Raw genomic sequence first — 26,174 nt, forward strand, 5'->3', positions numbered from 1 at the left:
AGAGCCACACGGTATACCGTGCAAAGTTGGAAACATTCAAACTTCAAACACCACGTCCACGATATCCCACCGATTTCAGATTTGAAGAGTGGCCACGCAAACGTGGAGCTGACTCCGATCCAGGAATCTATTTGAATGAGATAATAATCCTCCGAAGTGAGGCTCGTGCTCTGTAGTTATTGTCTCGGCGACCACAAGCTATTTTCCACTTGGCTACGTGCTCCAGCAACCAACCGCAGCCTTCCTGCAGGACGACCCATGGGAGGATGATGTGCAAAGGCAATTTAACAAGTAGGGAAGGTTTGTGACACGCTTCAACCTCAGGACTGCACAGAAACACCTGAGAATCACCTGGCAGGTCATCCGGAGACTAGACAAGATGTTAGCCAATGCAGACTTAGAATAAGACTTTAGCATAAGTAATAAATTAATATTCCAACTCAAAAGTCAATGATTTTTATGATTGCATGATTGCGCATTTTAGAATTTCTGCAAAATAGTGCCAGACTTATTGAGTATTGGTAACATGTTATGTGAGTTTGAACAATGTCTGGCCGCCCATCACCCCAAAATTACCTCTTTACATAAGAAGCATATTCCAAAAACAAAGGGGACACGATATTAAAACTCTGTTATAATGTGGAAGGAAAACCACATTAGATTAAACGGGGTACGTCAGAGGATTTAAAAAAGCTTAAGACAAGTCCAACGATCTGTCAAACGACGGGTGTCAACAGAATTACGACGAACAGTCTTGCATGATTTTTGAAAATCTAACAACTTCCATAGAAATTAAGTGTCGGAAAAGCCGAGCAGGGACAGTTTGAAAGCTGAAATATTTCAATTCCGAAAATCGAAAACAGCTGCAAAATTGACTGCGGCACAGTTTGAGACCTCGCACGGCACGACACGGCGAGCGAGGCAAATTTTTGCAAGCCCCCAAAAAGCAATAAAGCAACAAGAACACAAAACAAAAAAACCTAAAAAATTAGTTATGTACAAAATGCTAAATGACAGCTTACAAGGTTGCAGCGTGTGCTGCTCACGCAGAAAGAACTACAGTCGATCCCTTGATGGAAAACTCATAAAATAAGAGGGGAGATAACAAAAACACCGCTCTCGCTTTCTGGTGCCAGTCTATCTTTGCTTGTCTCTTCCTTTGACACTAAAGCTCTCATCCAGGTCTCCCCCTCCTGCCCTCCCTGCCTTCCTTTCCTCCCTCCATCTCCCATGTAGCTCCTAATTCATCTGACCGAGCTAAGGATTGCTTTGCATGGTGTAGAAATCCTTTGCCATCCTCGTTTGACGTCTTGGGAAGGTTTACGCGGAGGAAGCGATCGCACTAAACGTCACTTTGGAGGTGCCGCTGATGGACGGCCCGGAGAGATAGGCCAGGTCAAGGAGGCAGAAGAGAGTCTGCCCTGAAAACTATGAAGATCTGCCGTCTACATGTGGATGTGTTTGAGTGTTTGTTGATGCAAGAGAGCTCGGTAAGTCACGTGGAAGAACAAATCATTCTGTGGCTGGGATCCATTATTACCGCAGAGAGAATGCGCCAAAATCAACCATTCCCTCTCCTTCTTTCTCCCCAACGCCATTCGTTTTAGAAGTGAAAGTAGTGGAACTTTTTTTTTTTTTTTTTGTAAACTGGACAGACTTGGGCATATTTTATAGCTCCTGGACAGTCGGAGCCGAGCAGGAGAAAAGTGATGAAGAAACTTCTAGGATGCAGTCATACTCAGGACAGATTTATTTCCTCACGTTGCACTTGCTAAGCAAAAATGCACAACCTATCCTTTGACTTTGCCCAATCAACTTTGCCTCGGTTGACCGCCTGTAAAGTTTGGAAACTTTGGCCGGCGTCCCTGACGGACGTCCCTCCCCGCCCGGTTAAGGAAAGGTAAACGTCTCCTTTTTTTTTTTTTTTTTTTTAATCCTAAAAGAAGGAGGAAAAGCTCTTTTGCTATTTCGGTCCCGCATTTGGTCAGAGCATGTGCGGAATGACCCCTCCCAAATGAGGCATGACAATCAAAGTCGCACAACAAGAGAAATGTATCTCCTGTGTGAAAATAAACCCCATGATGCAAAAATCTGCAGAGCATGCACAACCCCGGCCACATTCATTTATTATTCTAACCCCAGGTCCTGCATTGACTTTGCATGAGACAGACGGAGCAAGGATAAAAAATAAAAAGACGTCTGCGGACAGTCGACCGCAGAGCCGAGTTTCCTTTTAATATATATGTGCATTCCTTGTCTAAACACGATTTAGCAAACCAGAGTTAAAAATGGACTTTGAATAATTTCTGTTTTAACCTGTTTAGAGTAGCAGCAGGGCGGAGTCGCCACAACAGGACAATTCAGTTGGCCGCAGAAGTCACGACAATGAGGAGCGATGTCAAAGTCAATTCTGTGAGCGCCGGTAGAACAAACAATGAGTTGAGTTCTCTGATATAGAACAGACTGAGGCTGAGCGCCATATTTTGTCAAGCTGTTGCTTTTTTTTTTTTTAACCCTAGAATCTTTATAGAGAAGTTGACAGTCTTCTGCTGACGGAATGGTTGGAGGTCACAGGTCAAACAAGGAGATGCAACAAGATGATTGAGCTCTAAGGAGCATTGTGGGTGTTGTGATGGCTGAAGGCCGAGAAAATCCAATAAAGGAACGGGAATGGACTTTTAACGCAGCAGAAGAACATTTTAAGCGGTCAGCACAATACCACGGACTGTAGCGGGTAACCAGACGAGTTCGCTTCTAAAAATCGTTACTTTCATGACGCTCGACTTGACTTTACAGGACACGGCATGGCGGAACAATATGAGGAGCTCTCAGCCCTCCGAGTTTGATAAATGTGTATTGGTCACCCGGCGTTCTGATGGGAAACAAGTCCGGCGTGTTGAAATGCGAGACGGCCTGTTTGAACAATAACTCCAGTAAAAGCTGTGAGCGCTCTATAGAGAAACACTCCATCTGAAGTGGTCGAACGAGTCGGAGAGCAGCGGCTCGACACAAACAAAGTTAAAATGCGCCGCAAAATAAATGAAACATGGCGAAGACTAACAAACAGTCTGGTGTAATAAAAGGAGAAGACATAAACCACCAGCTTCATTTAGGTTTGCTTTGGATCTGCACGAAGCATCCTAGTGATGTGATTTGACAGAAACATAATTACAATAATATAAACGGAGCTGAATTTGATCAAATCTGGTTATTATGAAAGTTTTCCTGCATTCGGCGGCGGGATGATGCTCGCTTGTATGCATGGGTGAACGTTTACCCAACTTTTATTGGGAACGTCTAGTAAAAAAGTGGACTACCAGGACCACCAACCAGGACGGCCGAGCGGAGTGGACCTCCGCCTCCCGGATGACCGATGGAAAACGCTCGGACCGGACCATTACCAAGCTTTCCCAAGCACATGTGCACAAGCGAAGAGACACTCGTAAAAATCATTACTGGACCGTGAATTATAAGACACAAGGAGGCCGCTCGTTCCGCTTCATTCCTCGTCCAGCTGTTGTAAAACGTCCCATCTGAGAAAATCTTAATATTAAACTGGCGTGTAATTCAAATGTGATCAATTCCGTTTCTTTTTCTGCTCGGTTTGATTCAACGGAGAGCACTTACTGCCCCGCTCTGGGGCTATCGGTATCACCGTTCGACCTTCCTCCTGGAAAACGCTGTCATCAATATTTCACTTTTTATTAATACTCTCATCCGGATCATGTTGTCCAGACAGACACGACCTTCTCCTCCCCGCCTCATTGACCCGCCCGGCTTTACCGGCTTTTTACAACCTCAAACGCCACCTCAGATGACCGAGTTAAATTTCCCCAGTCCACATCGGGGGGAGGTCTATCGTTACCAACGCACAGAGATCGAAAGACGAGGAAATGAAAAGAGAGCAGTGAGGAAAAAGCTCGGCCAATTTGAGGTCGGTTGCTGAGTAGATTTATGAATCAGGCGGATCCACAACAAAGAGAGGGAGACAAACAGATTCCTCCAACACAAAAGCAAGGCAGACACAAAAAAGATGCAAATCGGAGGATGAAAAATAGTCGGGCTGAAGCGTTCCAGCGTGAATCAACACTGCTTCCAGATGACGTCTGAACAAAGACTGGATGATGTGGATCTGTCGGGGTAAAGGAGGTGTCGTCAGCTCCTCACCCACAATGCCGATGGAAAAGCAGGAGTTTGTTAGATTACAAAACTTTTAGAGGTTTTATATCGTACTCAAAATCTCCAGATGATCCCAAACGGATTGGAACAGAATTATTTACAACCCACGTCGAAGCCTCCATACTAGCAGTGTTAGCATGGTGATTTTTAAGACATGAATCATCTATAAGAGCTTAAATCATGCTTTTTCACATCATCTTGACATCTCAAAGCTTTTTAAATGACCTCTAATGACCATGCACACTTTGTTTTCTGTGTTGTTTTTCGTGTTTTTCATAGTCTCCATCTTCTTCACGGACTCAGAAGAAGCTCCACAAACATCGTGCTCCTCAGCATCCCTTCCACAACTCCAAATAGCTCTGCTGTTTTGAGGTTGTGAGGCCTCATCGATGGTGAAGGGAGGGGAGGAGTGGGGAGTTGGCTGACTAGGGGGTGCGGGGGGGGGGGCACTCCTAAATCTGCCAAAGCAAGACGTTGGCACAGACAGCAAAATAACAAAAGCCTCCCGATCCCTGCTCGGGGCGGCGCGAGGCTTTATCTGTGAAGGCAAAACAAAGGAAGGCCTGTTGAACACCCTGGTTGTGTTTACTCTGCAGGGAGAACAATGCCTTTAAGAGGAGGGGGCAACCACTGATGTGGCACTCGAGGACCTCTCCAAGAAAAAGAAAAAAAACCCCCCAACTACTTCAATTTTGATTCACAGCGAGTTTTAGAAAACAGACATAGCGGCGAGGGTCTGTCGACTCTGCAGGGTTTGGAGGAAGAAGGAATCTTCCATTAAAGGAGGATTCCACCATATTCTGGAGAATCCACAGCAAAAAAATGTGCAATATGACGTCAAAAATGAGCATGCAGCTATTTAAAAGACAAAATTAAAGATGTTTTGTGATTCAGTTTTCAACAGCTTTTTCTTTCAAAGATGCAAAATGTGAATTGTGCTACTTTTATTTTCTGTTTCCACATTCAAGCCGTGCAATTAAGGATGAAAATGATGTCAAAACGTGCAGCCAAAATATATTTTGCAGCCAAAGCCAAAAGGATGAATCCACACAGGAACCAAAACATTGAAGGTTCTATCATTTCCTGCTCACGCCTCTAGCAGCTGATGGAAACTCCTGCTGTCACATCCCTGACTGGTTGGACAACTAAAGCGGTCGGGGATAATCGATGGTGTGAATTCACTCAGCATGAGCGACGGGTCAGAGAAACCTCTCTAAATGAGAAAATTCCAAAGATTTGTCGACCTTAAAATTGGGGTGAAACGTGGATTCACCGATTCAACATCTAGATGTACGCAGTTATCAGAAAAAAGACGAGTCTTAATGTCATTAGAGGTGAAGAAATTTAGAAAATACCATTTTCACGTCTACAAGGGGGTCTACGAGGGGTTGTGTAATGACTGAGCTAATCAATTGTAGGACATCAAGAATACCCTAGGGCCTCTGTTTCCAACCTGGGCCCCCTTCAGTTGTTTAAGATCACGACCTTCGATAAAGCGACTCCAGCCAAATTCTCTTTGTTTGAGAGTTTCCAAAACATCACACATGCGTATATAACAGAAGAGGAGGAAAAAAACACCAGCCTTCCCTCAGACGTCCAATCAATGGGGAAAATGGGAAATGGAGAATGTGAAAGGGTCACAACCCCAGGGGTGGATATAATCCCCCAGTTACTACTGGGCATCTGGTATATAAACACTGCACTGGAAAAACATTAGTCTAAGTCTGAAAGTTTACACTATTGTACCCCGCTGTCCTTTGAGATTGACAGAGTAGATCCAAATAGTGCGAATATGACCTCCTCCCCTCTGCTATTAAAAAAGAAAAACCCATAAAGACGAACGCCCGACGCGTTTTAGCCCGCCGTTTCCAAATGTGGAAGGTCATTTGAATTCCTCCAAGTTATTAAATCTCACGCTTCTCAAAAATTGAGAGATTGACTGCACAGCCAGGTAGTATGGTAAAGTCATCTCTCCAAGGGGTGAGAAAGTTCAGGCTTAGCATGAAGCCGGTCTAGAGTTTAAGGTTTGGGAATGGAGCACTCCGTTCTCTAATTAGCCCAACGGTAGAGTCTGCAGGGAGGGGGGCAGATTGCCATCGTGGCTGCAGGCAACGTGAGAAAACATCTGATATTCCCATTAGGCTCGGGCAAACCTTCAACTTAACCTGGCTAACGCGATTTTGCCAAGTAATCCTTAATTTCAATAATAGGTGAAGTTTATCTTCCAATAACTGCCGTATCGCATTTCCAGCTCCAATACTTGCAGTGGTTAAAAAAGCATCAATAACGACTGTCAAAAGACATCCTGCTAATTCTGGAGCTCTTAAATCATCCTTCTTCGGACGTTCTCGGAAAAGGCAATAACAAGAAGTGCATTTGTTACGCCTAACGCACACGATTTGAAGCCCTGGTTGAACTTGTGTGGACTCACAACTGTTTTTCATTTGACTAGCAGCGAGGTCTGAGCCACCCAGCGCCGGGTTTAGGGTTCCCACATCACACCAGACAATATAACTCCCTCTTTCAACAGAGAAAGCCTGGAAAAGGTGCATCGAATAAGACAAACCTAGTGGGCAGCTTAAGTTTCACTTTCTTTGCCCTCAGCATCTTTTCACAGAGTCTTAAGAGGTCACCCAATTTTAATGGTCACTTATTGCCTGTGGAGAAGTTCCTGGTGGTATAAAGGTACCCCAGGACCACCCCGGTGTCAAAACAGCCCCCGGGCTCAACAGCTCAGAGTAATACAGGCCCTGATGATGCAGACCTGCAGCCCAAGACATTTTTCATTTGTACTTGAGACTCTGTAGAAACATCAACGGTCCTTCAACCCCAAACAGCAGCCCTGAATGATTTACGTCTCCAGCAGGGAAATTAAAAAGCAATCCTTTTTTGATTTGTGCGGTTCATATCCGCTGATAAGAATATAGAAGACATGCAACACTCATTTCTCTTCCCCCAAGACTGCTCGAATATTAGAGGAGGTATGTCCAAAATGAATTGTTATGACTGTTTTTGGAAATGGGAACAATAAAGTTTTCGTGCCAAAGAACAAGCGCCTATTACTCATGTCCAAGAATATTAGGATTTAATATAGTACAGAGCCACGCATAAAAAAGGAATTTAATTAATGAGCAGACAAATGCAATAGGTGGCTCTGGTTTATGTGCGACTCGGACAGCCCCCCCTTTCCTACCCTCCCCCCGCCCTCTTTTTTTTTCCAGTTCAGGGCTTGATCTCATTACACTTGTTCCATCCAAATGTCTAAAACCCATGCCAGCGAGTGAGTTCATGCCCTTTTCCTGCCAAACAGATCAAATGGACCAATAGAGCGAAATATAAGGTAGCTTTTCCAGCACCTGTGGAGAACAGAGAGAGTCATCATCAGCACACTCACCTCGGCGCGCTGCGTCCTGGGCTGGCTGGCGTCCGCCTCGATGGCATACACATCCACCAGGTAAAGCTCGGAGCCCTGCTCGCGGTCCAGCTCCGCCGCCGTCTGTATCACTCCGGTGTTGCGCCCGATGGTGAAAAGGCGCCCCACGGTTTTCCCGCCGCTGTGAACCGCCACGATGAAATACTCCACTTTGGTCATGGAGCCCCGCGGGCTGGAGGCATCCAGGGAGATGACGTTGGTGCCCGGCGGCTGGCCCTCCTTGAGGATGGTGATGTATTTGGGCTGGGAGAAAACGGGCCCGTCCAACCCTTGGAGGATGATCATCAGCTCCGTTCTGGAGGTCTTGCGTTCGGTGCCGTGATCAGTGGCCGACACCGTGAGGGTGTACACCAGTCGGGACGGGACCAGCTGCGAGGCCAGGCGGATATCGCCGCTATACCTGTCCATAACGAAGGTGTTGGAGTCTCCTTCCACCAGCTCGTACTCCACTTCCCCGTTCGCCCCCTCGTCTGGGTCGTAGGCCACCACCGTTGTCAGGATGGAGCCGATGACTATGTTGGGCTCAGCCACCAGGGCGTTCTGGGACACGAAGGAGGGGATGTTATCATTCTGGTCCGTTACCCATATGGTGACATTTTTCAGCGCAAATCGACGGAATTCCACTGGAACCGCCTGGTCGGTGGCTTTGATGGTCAGCTCGAACAAATTGGAAAACTCTCTATCCACTTCCTTGTTGGTGTAGATGAGCCCAGAGCTTGAGTCGATGTTAAAGTGGCTTCCTCTGGGAATCTGTTGAACAATAGAGTATTCCAGCTGCCCATTTATGTCTGCATCTGTGTCCAGAGCTGTAATTGTCATAACTGAGGTTGAGATGGGAAGATTTTCAGGGATGGATTTAAAAATGTCCCCAGGGGTAAATATGGGAGGATTGTCGTTAAAGTCCCTGACATGAATGACCACAGGAATGGAAGAGGAGCGAGGAGGTCTGCCATTGTCTTTTGCGGTGATGTTGAGTTTGTAAAAAGACTGAGTTTCAAAGTCCAGCTTTTTAACCAGAAAGATGCTGCCGGTGTTGGGGCTGATACTGAAGGTGCCGTGGTTGTTGGTGGCCGTGATGCTGTACGTTATGTCCGCATTTTGACCAGAATCCGCATCGGTGGCAGTCACTGAAGCCACCAGCTCCCCGATCCTCATGTTCTCCAGGACGTCCACAGCTAGTGAGGATTTAGGGAAGGAGGGGGAGTTATCATTCTCATCCAGGATGCTGATACTGAGCATACAGGAAGACGACAAGGGCACAGCTCCAGCATCAACAGCTATTATTTTCAATGAATAGGAGGATGTGGATTCATAATCAAGCATTCCAACTAAAGTCACCTGCCCAGAGCTGCTATCAATAGTGAATTGTCCCTCTTCGTTGCCTTCAGGAATGTGATAATGAACCAATCCGTTCTTGTTTTCATCCACATCGGAGGCGGAGACTCGTAGCAGTTGCGTCATGTTCTGAGCCGACTCGGAGATGGAGGCCTGGTAAATGTCTTTGGTGAATTTGGGCGGGTTGTCGTTGATGTCTTGAACATAAACCTGCACTTTGGCCTGGTCTCTCAGGGGCTTGGGGAGACCCTGGTCTGACGAGACGACCACAAAGCTGAACACAGCGGCGCCTCTTTGTCTCATGAGCGACTCGCGATCAAACTGCAGCGTGCTGGTCAACTCCCCCGTGATGGCGTTCAGCTCAAAGTTGGACTGTGGAGTTTCAAATGTGTATCTGACCTCACTGTTTGGGCCGAAGTCCTTATCCTCAGCAAAAACACGCCCCACCAGCGACCCCCTCTTCTGCTCTTCCTCAAAATGAAACACATAATTAGTGCTGTTAAACAGGGGGCGGTTGTCGTTCACGTCATCTAGAATCACGCTGACGTTGACGGCGGCGCTGAGCGGTTCCACAGCCCGGTCTTTGGCCACCACCACTAAGTTGTATCTGTCCTGGATCTCCCTGTCCAGCTCTGTTTTGATGTACAGCTGTCCATCTGGAAAAATGCCAAACACATCGCCCGTGTTGCCCCCGGCGATGTCATACATAATCTCCCCGTTGAGACCTGAGTCTTTGTCGGTGGCCTCCACTTTGAAAAAACGGCTGTTGACCGGCTCGGACTCCGGGATGATGACTTCGTAGGAAAGCTGGTCGAACACAGGCGAGTTGTCGTTGACGTCGTAGACACTGATGATGAGGACCAGGCTGGAAGTGTGCCTGGGCACCCCCAGGTCCGACGCGCTGACCTCCACCTCGTAAGAACTGGTGGTAACCTCCAGCGGTCCGGTCAGCGTGATGAGGCCACGCTTCTCGTGGATGTGAAACAGACCTTTGGGGTTCTGTTTGAGGCTGTAGACCACCATGCCGTTTGTGCCTTCATCGGGATCTGAAGCTTTGGCCTGGAATATGACATGACCTGTGCTCCAGTTCTCCACGGCGCTCACATGCTCCACAGCGTGGATAAAATGAGGGGCGTTATCATTCAAGTCCTTCACGGTGATGTTAACAAAGGCCTCTCCTGTGATCTCCCCTGCTCTGGCTACAACTTTCAGCTGATAGAAACCCTGCTCCTCTCGGTCTATCTGACTCAACGCTGTGATCTGACCTGAGCTGTCCACGGTGAATACCCCCCTCTGGTCCCCCGAGGTGATCAGATATGAAATATTTGTGTTGAGATCTACAGTGGTGGCTGATATTGTCCCTATTACCGTCCCCACGCCTACATTTTCAAACATGACAAAGCTGTACCCTCTCTGGCTGAAGACCGGTGGATTATCCTGTGTGTCAATGACTGTTACCGTCACGATAGCCTGGATGTGTGAACGCAGGCCCCCGCCATCTGCTGCCGTCACCTGCAGCTGGTAAGCGGTTTTCTCCTCTCTATCCAGGGGCACAAGTGTGGCAATTTTCCCCGTATTGCTATTAATTCTGAATTTGGAAGAGTCTCCAGCCGTAATTATATATCTGATTGTGCCGTTCCGACCCAAATCGGGGTCTGTGGCTGAAACAGTGGTTACGTAAGAGCCCGACGGCTCGTTCTCTTTCACATTGGCAAAGTACTGCACCGGGTAGAAAACTGGCCTGTTGTCATTGATATCCTTCAGGGTGATGTTGACTTTCCCTACAGATCTCAGAGGAGGGCGTCCTCCATCTACTGCCTGGATGTGGAGCAGATAGGAGGCCTGATCCTCTCTGTCTAACTCCGCGGCGGTGCTCAATCGCCCCGACATGGCATCTAGACGAAACAGCTCCTGCGCCGAGGCCGGAGTCTCTGCGTCGAACGAGAACCGAACTGTCCCGTTGACCCCAAGGTCGTCGTCCGTGGCAGACAGCACAACCAGCTCGGTACCAGCGGGGGCGTGTTCCACCAGATTAACGTGAAACGTACTCTGGGTAAATGTGGGCACCTGGTCGTTCACGTCAGTGATGTTGATTATAAGTTTAGTGTAAGAGATCTTGGGTTGCAGCCCCTGGTCTTTGGCACTAATGTTGAGCACAACTTCAGATGCTATTTCCCGATCCAGCAAAGCAGCGCTGGTAACCAGACCGCTGTTTTCACTGATGGAGAACCAGCCCAAAGCGTTTCCAGACACAAGAGAGTAGCGGAGGTTGGCATTCTGCCCAGAGTCGCCATCTGTTGCTGAAACCCCTTTAATGTAGCTGCCTTTGGGGATGTCTTCACTGACATCTACTCTGTACATTGTTTCCTGGAATATGGGAGGGTGATCGTTTATGTCATTCACAAAAATAACAAGACTGGCGAAGGAGGACCTGGCGACGGGCCTGCCGTTGTCCGACACGGACACGGTCAGGTTGTAGGAGGAGATTCTCTCACGGTCCAACACGCTGGCCACTTTGATCAGACTCAAATTGGGCAAGGCGGACGTTTGGACCTCAAAATGCCTCTGCTCATTCCCCCCCAGGATGGAAACCGATATGTTACCGTTGGCCGTGGGGGAATCAGAGTCCGACACGGTGAGCAAAGCCACGACCGTTCCTATCTGAGCATTTTCATCCACCGAAGCAAATTTAGAAGTTGTGGGGAAATACCTGAACTTGACAACCGGGTCGTTATCGTTCATGTCTAGAAGTTTGATGGTGGCTTCCGTTCTGCCTGACAGAGACGGGACGCCGTTGTCCATCGCATGGATAGTCAGGGAGTACTCTTTCTTACTCTCGTAATCTAAACCCTCCTTTATGATCACTGTACCGGCTTTGGGGTCAATCTGGAACGGCGTTCCTTCATCTAAAAAGTACCTGACCTCAGCGTTGGCTCCCTGATCCTGATCTGACGCTGTGATCTGCAGAACGCTAGAACCCACCGCTGCATCCTCAAACACGCTGGTTTGGTACTGATCCTGCTCAAACATGGGGGGGTTGTCATTTATATCTTGGATGGTGACATTTACTTGCATGTAGCCAAACTTTTTGGGGTCACCTTTGTCCTCCACTTCGATCAGGAGCTGGTAGAAGGGAGTCACCTCCCTATCCAAGCCTCCAGTGGAGACCAGGTGCAGGAAAGCGCCCTCTCCACTGGGATTGACTGTAATATCCAAGCGGAACCTCCTCTGCTCGTTGCCTTTCACTATTCTGTAAGTGGTGTGATCCACTCCGTTACTTCCAATGTCTGAATCTGTGGCGGTGTCCAGGATCACCTGCCTGCCGCTGCTGGCGTCCTCCTTGAAGGACACGATGATGGAAGCGTCCGGGAACACCGGGGAGTTGTCATTAATATCCAAAACGACTATCCTGACCTCGGTGGGGTAGGTGGGTTGGCTGGACAGCACCACCACGTTGATGACATCACTCTGCAAAACCTCCCTGTCAATCACGGAGGAGGTGAAAATCACCCCGGTGGTGCCGTTGATGGCAAAAAGTTTGTGGTTCTCACTGAAGCGGTAGGTGAAGCTGGGTTTGGTCTCTATCGTGCCCACGTAGGTGCCGACGGGCTGCTCCTCCAGCACCTGGAACTCTTGGCGGACTTGGCTGGATGCTGAATCCCGTGACAGAGTCCATAACATCAGTAGAATCAAATGAAACCAGCCTACGCCTCTACCGGTGCGCGCCATGGTGAGTAATCCGGGTCCAGCTTTCTCAGACAGAGTCCATCTCTATGATGCATCAACTTTATTTGAGTCGTTAAAACATTGTACATCCAGGTTAAAGTCAATGGGAATCCACGCGACGTCTCTCTCCACGCGCAAAAGTAGTCCACAAGTTGGATCCTGCGCAGCGCTGCGTCTCACCGCAACAAAATCCTCAGAATGGAGGGAAGAAGTCCCGGTTTCATTGCAGCTCCTCGAATGTCATTTCTCAAAAAAAAAGAAAAAAAAGAAAAGAAAAGAAGACGTTTCTGGTGCCTTTTGGAGATGAGCGAGGAGGGAAAAGTTGATCCAAAGTCCGAGAGCAAGCCTGGAGCTCCGTGTGTCCAGACGGCTGAGCCGACGCACCGTCCCGTGGAATAACGGCACAGGCGCTCCGGTCATATTGTGTTCAGGAGTCCCAGTAAGTTAGAACAAAGCTGGAGTTGGTCAAACTCCCTCCCATCACTGATCCCATTGGATAGCGGAGCTCCTGCGCGCCCTCCCACCGCTCTTCCCTCTCCATTGTGCGGCGCGGCGCGCTGATTCTCCCCCAGCCTGTGGATGAAGACGTCCATCAAAAGAGACAGGTAACGAGCGCGTAATTACAGGTGAACGTGAATTAAGACGGTCGCGATCAGTGCGTGATGTGAACAATGCGCAAAAACCACTCAGAAACCCGAAGATGAGCGCAGATCCGGCGCATGAATCAAGGCGAGCACTTTAATACTGGTGTGTTTTAATATTCTGAGTGTATTATGACAAAATTAAACACAACATGTGAAGAAGTCACATAAAAATCACATTAGAGTTCAACAACGTGATTAAATGTGAGCTCATTAAAATATTTCATGCTCATTTCAACTTTATTACTTCAATCTTATTTTATCCTAAGTGTATTTATTGTAATATTACTGTTATTAAGTGTTTAACAGCTCATTTCTTTCATTTATAACAGGTGACATATTTGCATACAGCCAACAGATGAGGATCTGTAATGCGGGTGAGCGGCGCCATCCAGCGACCAAATGGCGGTACTTCACAGTATTACATGACGGATTGAGATGATTTTTATTTTTCAGCAGCTTTTTGGTTTGAGCAGAAATTTAAATTATTCTCCTATAGATTTTAATAGGTGGCAGAAAATGCGAAAATTCAACTAATGCAGCTAGAAATGACGCGTAAAACACTAATTATGACCGTCTAAATAAAGGTTTTGTAAGAATAATAAGTTAAATTTAACTTAAATTAGTGATTTCTTCCTCAGTTTTGTGTGTTTCATACATTAGAAATCTTGTTCTCTTTATAAATTCTACAGAGCATCTGGGATCACAAGGCAGCTCTCAACGCTTCTCCTTCAGTTCCGTTCCCACATAAGACACAAAACAGATGTCTGAATGAAGAATCTGCCTGCGAGCGTTTCTTGCGCTGCTTTTTATTGATTACAACGTGGGAGAAGACGCAAAAAAAAAAAGTAATCACACGTATGATGGATGTCTGCTGGCGGAGGGACGGGGTCGGCACCGGGTCAGGTGAGTTCACACTCTCCGATTATGACCGATCTGGGACGCGAACCTCATCCCTCCTGTGAAATAACATTCCGGAGGATAATTATGACCCACCTTTTTTTTTTTTTTTTTGAGAGGGAGAAATAAATGTTTATACAGGTTTAATATTTGACAATTTGTGGCTTCTGTAATCAGGACCTAAATGAGGACGTGGGTCCAGTCCTGTAATTGAATTCCAGAGCTGGATCCGGATCCAGATCCAGAGTGTGGGTTGGAGACGTGGCATCAGACTGGATTAACTCCCCACAGGAGACGTGAGCTAACCTGATTACTGGGCTGAGCCAGGAGCGTCAGGATGCTGCGATATAAATAAAGACGCCTCGTCTCTGATCCTCCCCTGACGCTCCCTGCTGTTTCCACGCGCTGTCACTTCTCCCCCTGGGCGGCTCCGACTCAGATCTGACTCGAGCTGACATTGAATGAACCAGGTATAAACAGGTAGATGGGATCACGTGACAGGTGGTGAATAAAGAATGAGATGAGAAAGGATCTGTGATCAGATGGAATTGTTGTGATGATATCTTTAAACGCCAGCAGGGTGGATTCCTGCTCCTCAGAGGATGCACCATTAATCTCCTAAATGATCGAGGTTTAATTTATCCCGGCCTCTGACTGAACATCAACTAATATCTTATTTGAACAAATGCAGGTATCTGTCAGCTTCCGTCGTTCTCGATTATACGTCACTTTTCAAAAAATAATACATGGAAAAATAAAAATTAAGTTTTAGTTATTTTACTCCAATTTACGTCTGTCTGACACAAATATCGAAATCCTAAAATCACTAGAAAACCATTAAAAACACATAATGTTACTGCACAATACGCTATATATTATTAGCTATATATTAGCTATATATTACTAGCAACCCCCGTGACCCACAATGAGGAAGAAGCTGCTGAAGACGAGACAGTGACATTACTGTCTAAATTTTTAATTTTAAAATTAAAAATTTATTCTGTATTGCATTAAAAAAATAAGATGTAAGTGTTTGAAATCCTAAAAAAGATTCCTATTAAATAAATATTATTGAAAATGGATTCCTAATACATTCCAGTACAGAACTAGTAATGGTTACCTTTGGTTAAGTCACTCTACTGTTCATTGGTGTCATTCATGCAGCAGCGCCCTCTAGTGGCCTCAGCCTCGCTGACAGTCTCCACCTTTGCTGTCTGTACACATTAAAGATGAAGGCTTTCAGCTTCCGGAGAACTTTCTCTGCTGCAGCAAAACCTGCCAGCCGATGGAGAAACAAACGTTTAGTTCAGTTTGGAGTCGATGCAGAACGAAATATTTAAAAAAAACAGCGTCTTGTAAATCAATCAGGCGGCAGCTGAGACAAAAAGGGTAATGAGGATGCTCGAATGAACGTGAAACCAGTTGGTTTCCAAATGTGGACCGACGGTCTGAAGTAATCTTATTGAGGGGATTTCACACCGATGCCAGAAAAGAAATGTGAAATCCCCTCAATGAGATTACTTCAGACCATCAAAGACTCTCGTAAAAACCTACCAGCGTACGGAGAAGTCAAAGCCGGGCCGTAAACATCAAATGCAAGAGTGGAGATGCTAATGATGAACTTTTCATTCCATTGCACAGACTTGAAGGTCAGGGGGGAGGAAGAGGAGGAGGATGAGGAGGGTGAATCAATACTTCTTCACAAGGAGTTGCTGGTTTCACTTTCGGCCAGCAGGAGGTGACGGGAGCAGACTTTTTGAAAAGTTTTGCTCCAGAAAGGTGATGGGAATCCGCTGCACGTCTGTATTTGCTCAACCAGGCTCTGGGTTTTAAATCGTCCTGGTTTCTAATGCGAGGTCCCGCTGTTTCCCAGCATGCTTGGCGTCTTCCCGCCATCCCCTCGCCGGCTGGGGGCTTGCAGGAATTTCAGCGTGAGGAAACATCACTCGCCGTCTGGTTGCGTTACGTGAGATATCATCTGCTGCAGCGTTTGCCAAACCAACCAAACAGTCGGTGGGTTTTTTCAGGGCGGGGGCGCCGCCGAGCGCCGCCATATTGAAATGTAGGAGTAGAGCACATGGAGCAGGTGGTGAAACATGCAGTGTTTTCCCACTCAGGCGCGTCTGGAGGGAAGAGGGCGGGATACGGAGACGTGATGAGTGGATAACTCAGGACGCCACTTAAGGAGCTGCCAGCGCGGCGTGTTTTATTGTGTTGTCGTATTATTAACTTTAAACACTCAACGCCGACAGTCGAGGCAGATGAAGGCAGCATTTGGACACACGTCTGCGTTCCCAGTCTGCTGGATGTCTGGTTTTTCCCAGTTTGACCGAAACCTCACCTCGGAAACCATCCGGTAATTCTAAGACGACGGGATATATAAACCCTGAGAATGATCACTGACTGATCTCGTGGTTAACTGTGAATTAATCACGATTCTGCAGACAGTGTTCATAGATGTTGACAAAAACTGCAGGAAACAGGGAGGTTTAAACACAGGAAAAGTAAAAATGAAGAAGAAGGAGGGAATTCTGGGGAAAAACAGAAGGTAAAACGGTGCTGAAACGTAACAGGAAGATGAGTAGAGACAGAAATACAACATTTGAATGCAAGACAGTGACACAAAAGTGAGGAAGAGGGGGAGGAAGAGGAAGGTGGAAGCGATCAGACAATCAGAGTTTCGAGGAGAAAAAAAAAGCATTAAAATAAAACTTGAAAATGAAACTTAAAATGAGGCAAAACTGGATAGAAACTGAGACGTGTTTTTTGGACGCAGTTTGGTAAATATATTCAATTATATTTACTTTTTTTTTGCTGCAGGTTCAGCAGAAAATATCAAATAGTGAAATATAGAAAGAAAATTTGCACAGGTTTTAGGCTGATATTTGGCACCTTTGGATCCCAGATGAACCCCGTCTTGTCCCGCTGTCACCTGGGTTAGGCTCCTCCCACTACGACCCCGCAAAAGAAAGGTGACGACAAGTAAACTACTGCACACAATTAAAGAAAAATCACATTATTTTATATGTTCTAATAGGAATATTAGAGATTTGTGAGCAAAAAAAGAAAAATGACGCGTCACACTTTTGTGGAGTGCAGTACCACCAACTGTCCAGCAGGGGCCCCTATTGTCTCGTTTAAATCATCTGACTTCATTGGTTCGGTGAAAACGTTTGTTTACCGCCTTTTCCCTCCCAAACCGTTAAATCCTGAGGACATATGGAGTCATGCTGAAGTAAATGTGGGGAAAAACAAAATATTTGAGAGTCCGGAGGGGAATGACTGAATCAGTGAGTCAAATAACGGCGTCCAAACGATAATTAGCTGTTTACTACCACAAGGTTTATTCTCAGATTGGACTGGACACAGATGGTGGATATTATAGCCTCATATCTACATGGAAATACTGCACAATTACACATATTTCAAATAGGAATTTCTAATATTAATGATATAAGGATATAAAGTAAGTTTTAGGAGGATTCCTTGGTCGTCCTTGGCTAATGCAGGATGTAAAAACAAAACTGAAGGCGGCTGCGCTTCTTAACTCCTTTGAAACTAATATGAAACTCCACACTGGTCTGCAGAGGAGAGAGGAGGACGGAGACAAATAGCGCCGCCGCTCATCAGACCGTTTATTCACGTTCACCACTCCCTGGGCTCTTATTTTGAAAAGCCCTTCCAAAGCACAGGCGTGAGGATGATGACTGGTGAGGTTTTCATGAGCAAACAGGCAAGCTTGGAGAGTCATGCGAGTGTTTTCACGACAAACACGCACGTTAGAGATGCTTCTGTGTCACATCTGATGCAGAAGCTACAAAGACGCCACGTTGAGATTAAATAGATTCAATGCTGAGATAAAAGTTGACATGAGGCCCCTAACGCGAACCCTAATCCTAATCCTGACCCCTAACCCCAACTTTAAGAGGACGAGGGCCTCACACTTGAGCTCTTGCTGATCTCATCCATCGAGCCCAGGGTGGTCCGGCCATCTGATGCCCCCCCGGTTGCCTCTCATTGGAAGTCTTCCAAGATTGTCCCACTGGGAGGCTAGGAAGACTTCCAATGAGAGGCAACCCAGTTCAACCCAGTCTGGGAACGCCTGAGGAGGAGCTGGAAGAGCGATGGATCGATTTAAAATCGGTAAGTCACATGTCTGAATTGGGATCTGTTGATTTGTTGCAGCTTCCTCCCTGTGGAGCCGAGACTTCCTTCAACTCCCTTTCCAAGGTGTTAAAAGATTTACCGCGCGTCATGAACCAAGCTGCCTCGTTACAAATAAAGCCAATGGCTTGGCAAAAAAGTGAAATGAAGAAATTATCCACTGTGTCAGCAGGGGCTGATGATTTTCTACCGCCGTGAACACATTCCAGCCGCGGGAAACTGTACTTAGGAGGGTTTATGATGTGGGATTAATGACGCAGGATAATAGTACATCAGAACGGAACGCTGGGATTGTTGTCAGACTGACGGCATCAGCGAGAGTCCGAATTCGATCAAATCCATGGATACTTCAGTTTGGTTCCGGACCGATCACGTCTTATCTCCACTTGTTGATGATGAAGACGAAGGTAGAGGCTTTTCTTGTGGAGGATTACACCAAGAAACTCGCTGAAAAGACTCTTTCTTCCCCATTTTTCTTCATCACTTTATTTAAAAGTCTGGTCTGACTCTGGTCTACCCGAAATAATCGATGACCTCTTTATAAAAACACACTAGCGAGAGTCTAAAGCTGCAGAGTCGAGCGATAACTGAGAGTTTGTGACAGGAATGACGTCTCCTTTAACGTATCCAAGTAAAGATACGGCTTTCGGGATCGTTGCACGTATAATCGGAGGCCAACTTTTACGTAACCCTTCGCGGCCGCGTGAGAGCTGCGTATCACGTAAAAAAAAAAGAAGAAAAAAGCCTGGAGCTGTCTGAGAAGATGACTGTACATGGAGCCACCTCTTTAAATGCCTCCTGCGGTTCTATTATTACCAGGGGATGGATGTCTTGTGTGCCAAGGCAGAAAATAATAGCTTCAAAAGTGTTATGTTCACCCATGAAGACGGTGGAAAAAAGAGAAGTTGTGTTCGGGTGTGCTCATTGTGGGCGAGCACACACTGTACCCCCCCACCGGGGGAGACACGATCCCTTGATTTGTGTCCCTTGATTCAGTGATCGCATATCATAAATGGTGTCTCGGTGGCGAGGAGGAGGGGGGGGGGGGTTTGAAAAAATAGAGGAGGCACAGATGAATCCCTGAGGCACCCCATTAAGCAAGTTTAAACATCGTAAGCATTTCTTCAGTTACAGTGGGATCAAATTGTGCTGCCTGTGAAGCGCCCAGGGAAAGACTTTTCAAGTATGAATAAAGAACCACATTGAGTTATCCGTAGAGTTTATAATGGGGGGTTAAGCCAGGAACACCCCCTGTTTGCAGACCCAAAGATTGCAGGAAGATCTTCCTGAAAGTTGGCGAGCTTCTGCAGAGAGTTCCACTGAGGTCAGGAGATGCTGAATTTCCTACCCCGAGCTGATGTGTGGTGAGACTATTTCCAGTGGGGGCAAGACGGGGAGGGGAGGGCAATAGACTCGCTGCAAATGAACTCCCTCAAGTCTCCTTTGTCACGTCTGTAATTAAAAATATGTTCCCTTGGAGATGTCGGGCTTTCTGGGTAATAAAAAGCTGCCTTCGCCTCTGCTGGTATAGTTTGTGTTTGTCAGAAGACTGACACCCCCACTCCACCCCCACCCCCACCAAGACACGCTCCAGATGGAACCTTAATTCCAATCTCAATATCTTCAATAAACTGTACCTGTTCTTGCAGCTCGACACTCCTGTGTGACTTGAACTAACAGATGTCTGACAAGTCGTGTTGGAATCACAGTTTTACACCAGACAAAACGTCGTATTTCACCCAGCGGGGGCTGTTTTAGGGTTTTCTGACGCTGATGCTAACCTCAGGCTGCAGTCAATCATTCTCTTGATGTGTCATCAATGCAGAATACTTTTCTATGTCATTACTCACCACTTTATTTGTTGTCATCATTCTTGTTTATTCATTATGAGTGGGTGAAAACTGTCTGTGGATGTATTACCGCCCCCTTCTGGCAGGAGCGCTGTATTACTTACAGATCAAGGGGGGAAATGTTTTTACGAAAAACGACAGTCGTGTATTCTAATTGATTTTTTTTTTTTTTGCTTAATAAGTGAAAGAATATAAATATGAAAACCATTCAGAAAAAACATATTAAACTTGTTTTTCAGGTGCATGAATGAATTTTGACAAAAGGTCAAAGGCAAAGGTAACGTTTCCAATTGTGTTTGATGACACATTATGGTTAGAAAAATAATTGAAATTTCAAAGACATGGTTTTTTTTACTTTCTGTATGACATTATGACATCAGTATTTTCTTTTAAAAAAACCCATAATAATCCATTTCGACTCTTGTTAGCATTGAGGAAACCCAGAGGGAGGTCAAACTGGTGGTGAACTCATGTTGTCTAATTGGATGACAATTCTGCGACGTGACAAAACCGGCTAAAATGAGGAATATGGTGGTAAAAGTTTATTGAAGCAATAATTCCTCCAATCCAAGACGAGGCTACCATGACGCCATCTTTTATTTCCTGGTTATGAAATATCCAGTTTATTTGTCTGAACACACTGAGAGATGTGAAATCCTTTACTTGCATTACATGTTTTAACAATGACAGTAAATTAGGTTCCAACAAAGCACGGCTTACGGCGCCCCCGGCGTACACGACCGGCCATAAATCCACTTTTTATCGCTCGTGCATTCCTGGAGATAGATGTCTTTCTCTGTAAAGCGCTATTAGGTTTCGCCCTGCAAACACAAAGGCGACGGTGTCTCCTCCATCACATGCATCGCTCGTACAGGATCTTTGTGATCGCGGTTGAGGGATCGTTCCGCACTCAGCATTTATCTCAGATTTCATCTGTTTTTTCTTCTAACAACACCAGAAGCAGCCAGTTTGTGATTTGTTCCCATCGATGGGCGCTTCTTTTGTCCACCGTATCATACAGTGGCAAAAACCATAATACGCCATTGTGTTTCTGAAGCATGAATTGCTGTCTAGAATGTACATTTTGTGCGTCCTTTTATGTCCCAACATAAAGAAGCACATCTTATTTTTCATTAGCGAAAGTGAACACCAGAAAACCCTCCAGCATCCCTTTCTTCGTCTTCCTCCCTTCAGCGTAAATGACTTTAGAGAAGTGGAAGACATTCCCCCACATCCTCACCCCCGTATCTGGACTTTCATCAGTCTGGGTAATACATTGAGGTTCCAGTCTGTTGCCGTTCAGATTGCTGTTTCAAACCCATAAGAAGAAAGAAAGCGGTGTTTACCCTATCCGCCCTGACGCCGGTTGCGTCGGACCTCCCGTTGGCTCTTTAGGTCCTTTATCAAACTTGTTATGATGGACTTGGGGTTGTGTTGTCAACCCAGCAAATGATCTGTGACTGAAGCTGTCTCAGGGCCCTGAATAAGCGTCTCCTCCAATAAAAACATGTTTACCACTCCGCTCTGTCGCAAGATGAAGACTTTCAAGTATTTATTTGTATTTCACGGCATCCGATCTCCATTTTCAAGGAATCAAGTCTTTCAAAAAAATGGGGATATTCATCTGATACTGCCGTACTTTTATCCCATTTCATCATACGGTATAAATTCTTCTTAGTCTGGGCCAAGTATGAGGTTAAAATACCATAAAATCTTTTCAATTCCTCTGTAGCTGGTTATTTTTTTGATGGCAGGACATCCCTGTGACATTAAAGAGTCTTCTAAGAGTCTTCGAGATACCGGCGCTGGTGCTGGCTCTCTTCAACTGAAGTTGTTTACAAGTTTACAAGCAAAAATTTACAATACAGGCTAAAACCCCCCCCAAAAACCCAGAACAGCTCAAACAATCCAAGACGTCCACCAAACTTCACCAAGTCATGTTGGTTCCACCGCCCATTCAGTAAGGGACAGGAATAAGTTGGGGGGGGGGGGTTGTAAACACTGGCAGCTGGACGCACAATCAATCAGAGGCCAATCGGAGCTTTGTCAGAGGGATTAAGAACGGGGTGGGGGGGTGCCATCTTCCTGCAGTGGACTCTGAAAGATGTTGTCATCCGTTACAAACGATGACACAAAATCAGGTTGTCAGAGAAAACGCGCGGCTTTTACTTTGAAACTTCACATCACAATCGCTCAGGGAGGCAAGAGCGGCGATGAAAGTTACCTCAAGGTGTTCCTAAGCTCCACTGGACTTTAAGAAATTTTTCTTGAAGACATTTCACCTTTCATCCAGTTTTTGCCTGGTCCAAACAGCTTTGGATAACCATGACCTGGATAACTGAGAACCTACAGCTTCCTCAAGGTGAAAACGCTGTTATTGTTCAGACCTTTTTGATGCATGTGGACATTCGCTGAATCAAAAGTTTGTAATTATTAACACAAATTCCAAACTGATCAAACATTACGGTCCCTTTCTGACCAAACAATAAGAGTGTGACTGATAAAATAATGTGCTTGAATCACAAGGTGTGGCTTTCCTGTTCTGGGCCACGAGGTAACTATGGATGATTGTTTGAGACCCACTTTATCTACCCCCCCATCACCAGAACTGGTCCTCAGCGGTCTTTAATGGAGGCGTTTGGGCCAGGGCCAGCAGAGACTCTATGAAATGACTCAGTCAGGTAACCGTCAGCGCTCTAATCTCTTCTCTTCTGTATAATTAGAGGCGAGGCTTTCACACTGTTTACACAAAAACACCAGCGGATTCTTGGGAACAGTGGGTTCGTTGACTGGCGGGAGCGTCGTGTTTGATCCCCCCCCTACCCCGAGGCTTTACGGACCGTGCGGTAAGCCAGGTCACCTGCATGAGCCCCCCCACCTCAGGGGGATAAGGGCGGTGGAGGGATGAAGACATTCCTCTCCTACCTCTGTTTGGTCACGCCTCTAAAAATCCCGTCAACTTGATTTTTCTACTTTTGGGATTGTTTCCTTGTGATTCGTGAGATGCAGGGATGGAATTATTTTAAAGCGTAATAAGCACATGCAATATTTTTTTGTATTTTTCCTTCTAGCATGTTGATGCGGCGTAGGAGGAACAGGAAACATTTGTTCCAGACAGAAAATAGGCTTAGAAACAAGTCTTGGAATCACTTTGCATGACTCCACTACCATCAAAGATGTAGAAGAAGACAAGACTAAACACTGATCATTTTGAATGGTAAGCTAATGGGGATGCTATAAACTAGCTGAATTCAGTCATGCTAGGCTAGGCTAGGCTAAAGCATGCTATCATTAGCAAATAAGACTCGTTTCTGTTTGGTTCGTGACGCCAAGAAGAAGAATCCGGTCCGACTGCTCCATACTCCACCTCAGCGCAGGACGACAGGGCTTGACGGAACCATCTCACCTCCTTACAGTTCCTCGGTTATAATTGGACATTTTTTAGGGAAGCGTGAACCAGAACAGGGAACGAATGAAAAGTCAGGACTTTTTCCTCCTCAAGATGGGAGGAAACATGACGATGAGTCAGGGGACGAATGAAGTCGATAGAAACTGTTTCTATGCAGTAAATATAATGAAGTCCAGGAGAGGATATTTGCTCTGGAACGACGGATCAGGGTGGAGAATCAAGCAGGAGAAGGTTGTGTGAGGTCAGCGAGTCGGACGGCTGTCAGATTATCTCGCTGAGCCCGTCTCCGTGACGATGGCTTGTTGCTGGCGGCGCTCGGTTGGGGATGAAACCGGGTCCGGACCTGTGACTCATCGGCCACAGGTGTCAATCAAGTTCCACCCGGCTGCCAGAGGAATGCGGTAAACAAAACTGTGTGGTCCGGCGACCCGGGGAGAGGCGTGTCTGATGGCAGCAAAGCCAATCAGACGCTCAGCTGCTCCCCGCTGATTCCAGAACACCTGGAGGCGAGGAGTGCGGACAACACAACCCCATCTCCGCCGCCGCTTCGGGCGTCTGAGGAGCTGTAATCATACACCGGGTCCTGCAGCCCGGAGGCCAAGCCAGCAGAGGTTTTTGTTCAGGCATCTAACAGGCCACATTTCTCCCCCCTCAGGTTCCACAAGAGGACCAGCAGGACTTTCATTTGTCTAGTTTCTTTGACTTTTTCTGCAGGCACAGATCTCAGGCTGGTTCCAGCCCTTGAGTTTATTTCAGCCTATCTGAAATGCATTAGAGATGCACAACCGTTAAATACAAAGACCCAACCAAATACTATATTATTGTAATCTCAGGGGCCAAATGTGGCCCCCCACATCACTTTATGTGGCCCGTGATCTCTTGGATAGTTTGATCCTTGATTGATGGAGTTCTGTGGGTTTAATAATCTGACACCGCCGCGCTTCATCCAGGAAACCAGACGCCACTCGTCATGTCAAGGTGAAAAGAATGATCTCGCACGTTCCCACAACTGTCGGGTCGGTCACTACCCCTAACCATAACCGTAACCCTAATTCTACACTGCAGTGTGCAAAACAGCCAGGAGGGGGCGATAAAACAAAAACCCAAGTAAATAATTTCTTCAAGATCTACGACTAATATTGTCAATTCTAAAATTTGCAGCACTGAAGGCCTGATAGCTTTATTTGTTGCTATAGTTACAGTTCTCATCCGGGCGTCGACACGTGGTGGGGCGTTTGATCTCTCCGGTGTGTTACGCCTGCCGCTGGAGGTAGAACCGCACTCGATGTCTCGTTTGAACGGGTTTACAGGGTTCATACTATGTCTGCCAGGTTCCTTTATTTATCCAGAACAAAGTGTTGTTTGTGCCTCTGGAGCGCCGACGTCCGAGCTAAATCGGTCCCGTTATCCGTCTGCCAAGGTTGGTCGTTACACAATGACCCAACCGGCTACTTAAAAACTAACTCTTGGTAGGCAAACGAGTGCGGTCTGCCTGAGTCATCCCTCTTTCATGTTTATTTATGCAGATTGCAATTGGTCTCGCCCGTCTGTGTGATCCATATTTCAGCGCCTTAGAAACTATAATTTGCCTGCTTCTATTTCTGAGGCCTGTTCAGACCGTGGAGAATTTATGAATCCGTTTGGGCCACAGAAGGAGAATACGTGGATAAACGTGAAAGCAAGAGTAGACAATGCAGTATCTCTGCGAGATACAACACAAATACAGTGGTACCTCTACATACGAATGTCTCTACATACGAATGTCTCTACATACGAATGTCTCTACATACGAATGTCTCTACATACGAATGTCTCTACATACGAATGTCTCTACATACGAATGTCTCTACATACGAATGTCTCTACATACGAATGTCTCTACATACAAAACGCCGGAACAGGAAAGTATTGCCTCTAGTTACCAAAGAAATTTTGAGTTACGAAAGGTAAAAATACAGGTTCCTGAACGCAAGATTGTGATACTGTAGCTGCTCTGCCATTGGCTATTACCTAGCATCCTGGCATCCCATTGGCTAAGAGGGACCTCTAGATAGGTCTCTATGCAGCGTCCTCGTCATTCGGCCCTCGACCCGTGAGGTGTTCTGATAGTTTTACATAAATATATTAACTTTTAGAGTATTCACTATGGACCCCAAGAAAGTGACGGAGAAAAGAGGAAAAGAAAAGACGAAGAAATTAGTTTTTTTGTCCGCGTTTGGTTGATCTCACCAAAGAATATGGCCGTAATGCATCTACAATCACCACGTTATTAAAACAAAAGGAAGTTTAAGGAGTTTAAGGCGTCGCGTGGGTGGTTGGAGAAGTTCAGAAGGAGGACTGGAATTCACTCTGTTGTTCATGGGGGGGCAAGAGGGCATGAACCAAAGAGGGCAAAACACAATGAGGACAGCAGTTAAAAGGTAAATGACCATCATTTAGGTTTGCTTTTTACATTATGCGCAACTCTCATTTATTGTGTAATAATCTAATTGTAACATGTATTTGTTACATGTTTTGATGCATTTTTATGCTTTATA

At 46.1% G+C, this 26,174-nt stretch overlaps 1 protein-coding gene and 1 long non-coding RNA gene across 2 annotated transcripts in view; one reads left to right on the forward strand and one right to left on the reverse strand.

The window, feature by feature from the left end:
• fat4 (FAT atypical cadherin 4) overlaps nucleotides 1-12,676 on the reverse strand; it is an 87,302-nt gene extending 74,626 nt beyond the window's left edge. Inside the window, exon 1 of the mRNA XM_068324912.1 lies at nucleotides 7,574-12,676. Coding sequence (XP_068181013.1) covers nucleotides 7,574-12,676 — 5,103 coding nt within the window. The remainder of the gene's footprint in view (nucleotides 1-7,573) is intronic.
• A 475-nt stretch (nucleotides 12,677-13,151) lies between these two features.
• Nucleotides 13,152-14,738, forward strand: LOC137602322 (uncharacterized). The gene is made up of 4 exons (XR_011037153.1): nucleotides 13,152-13,278; nucleotides 13,647-13,691; nucleotides 14,007-14,220; nucleotides 14,392-14,738. It is a non-coding gene; the product is annotated as an uncharacterized lncRNA (long non-coding RNA).
• Nucleotides 14,739-26,174: the final 11,436 nt, after the last annotated feature.

Source organism: Antennarius striatus, chromosome 10 (assembly GCF_040054535.1).
Source record: "Antennarius striatus isolate MH-2024 chromosome 10, ASM4005453v1, whole genome shotgun sequence".
NCBI classification, from domain to species: Eukaryota; Metazoa; Chordata; class Actinopteri; order Lophiiformes; family Antennariidae; genus Antennarius; species Antennarius striatus.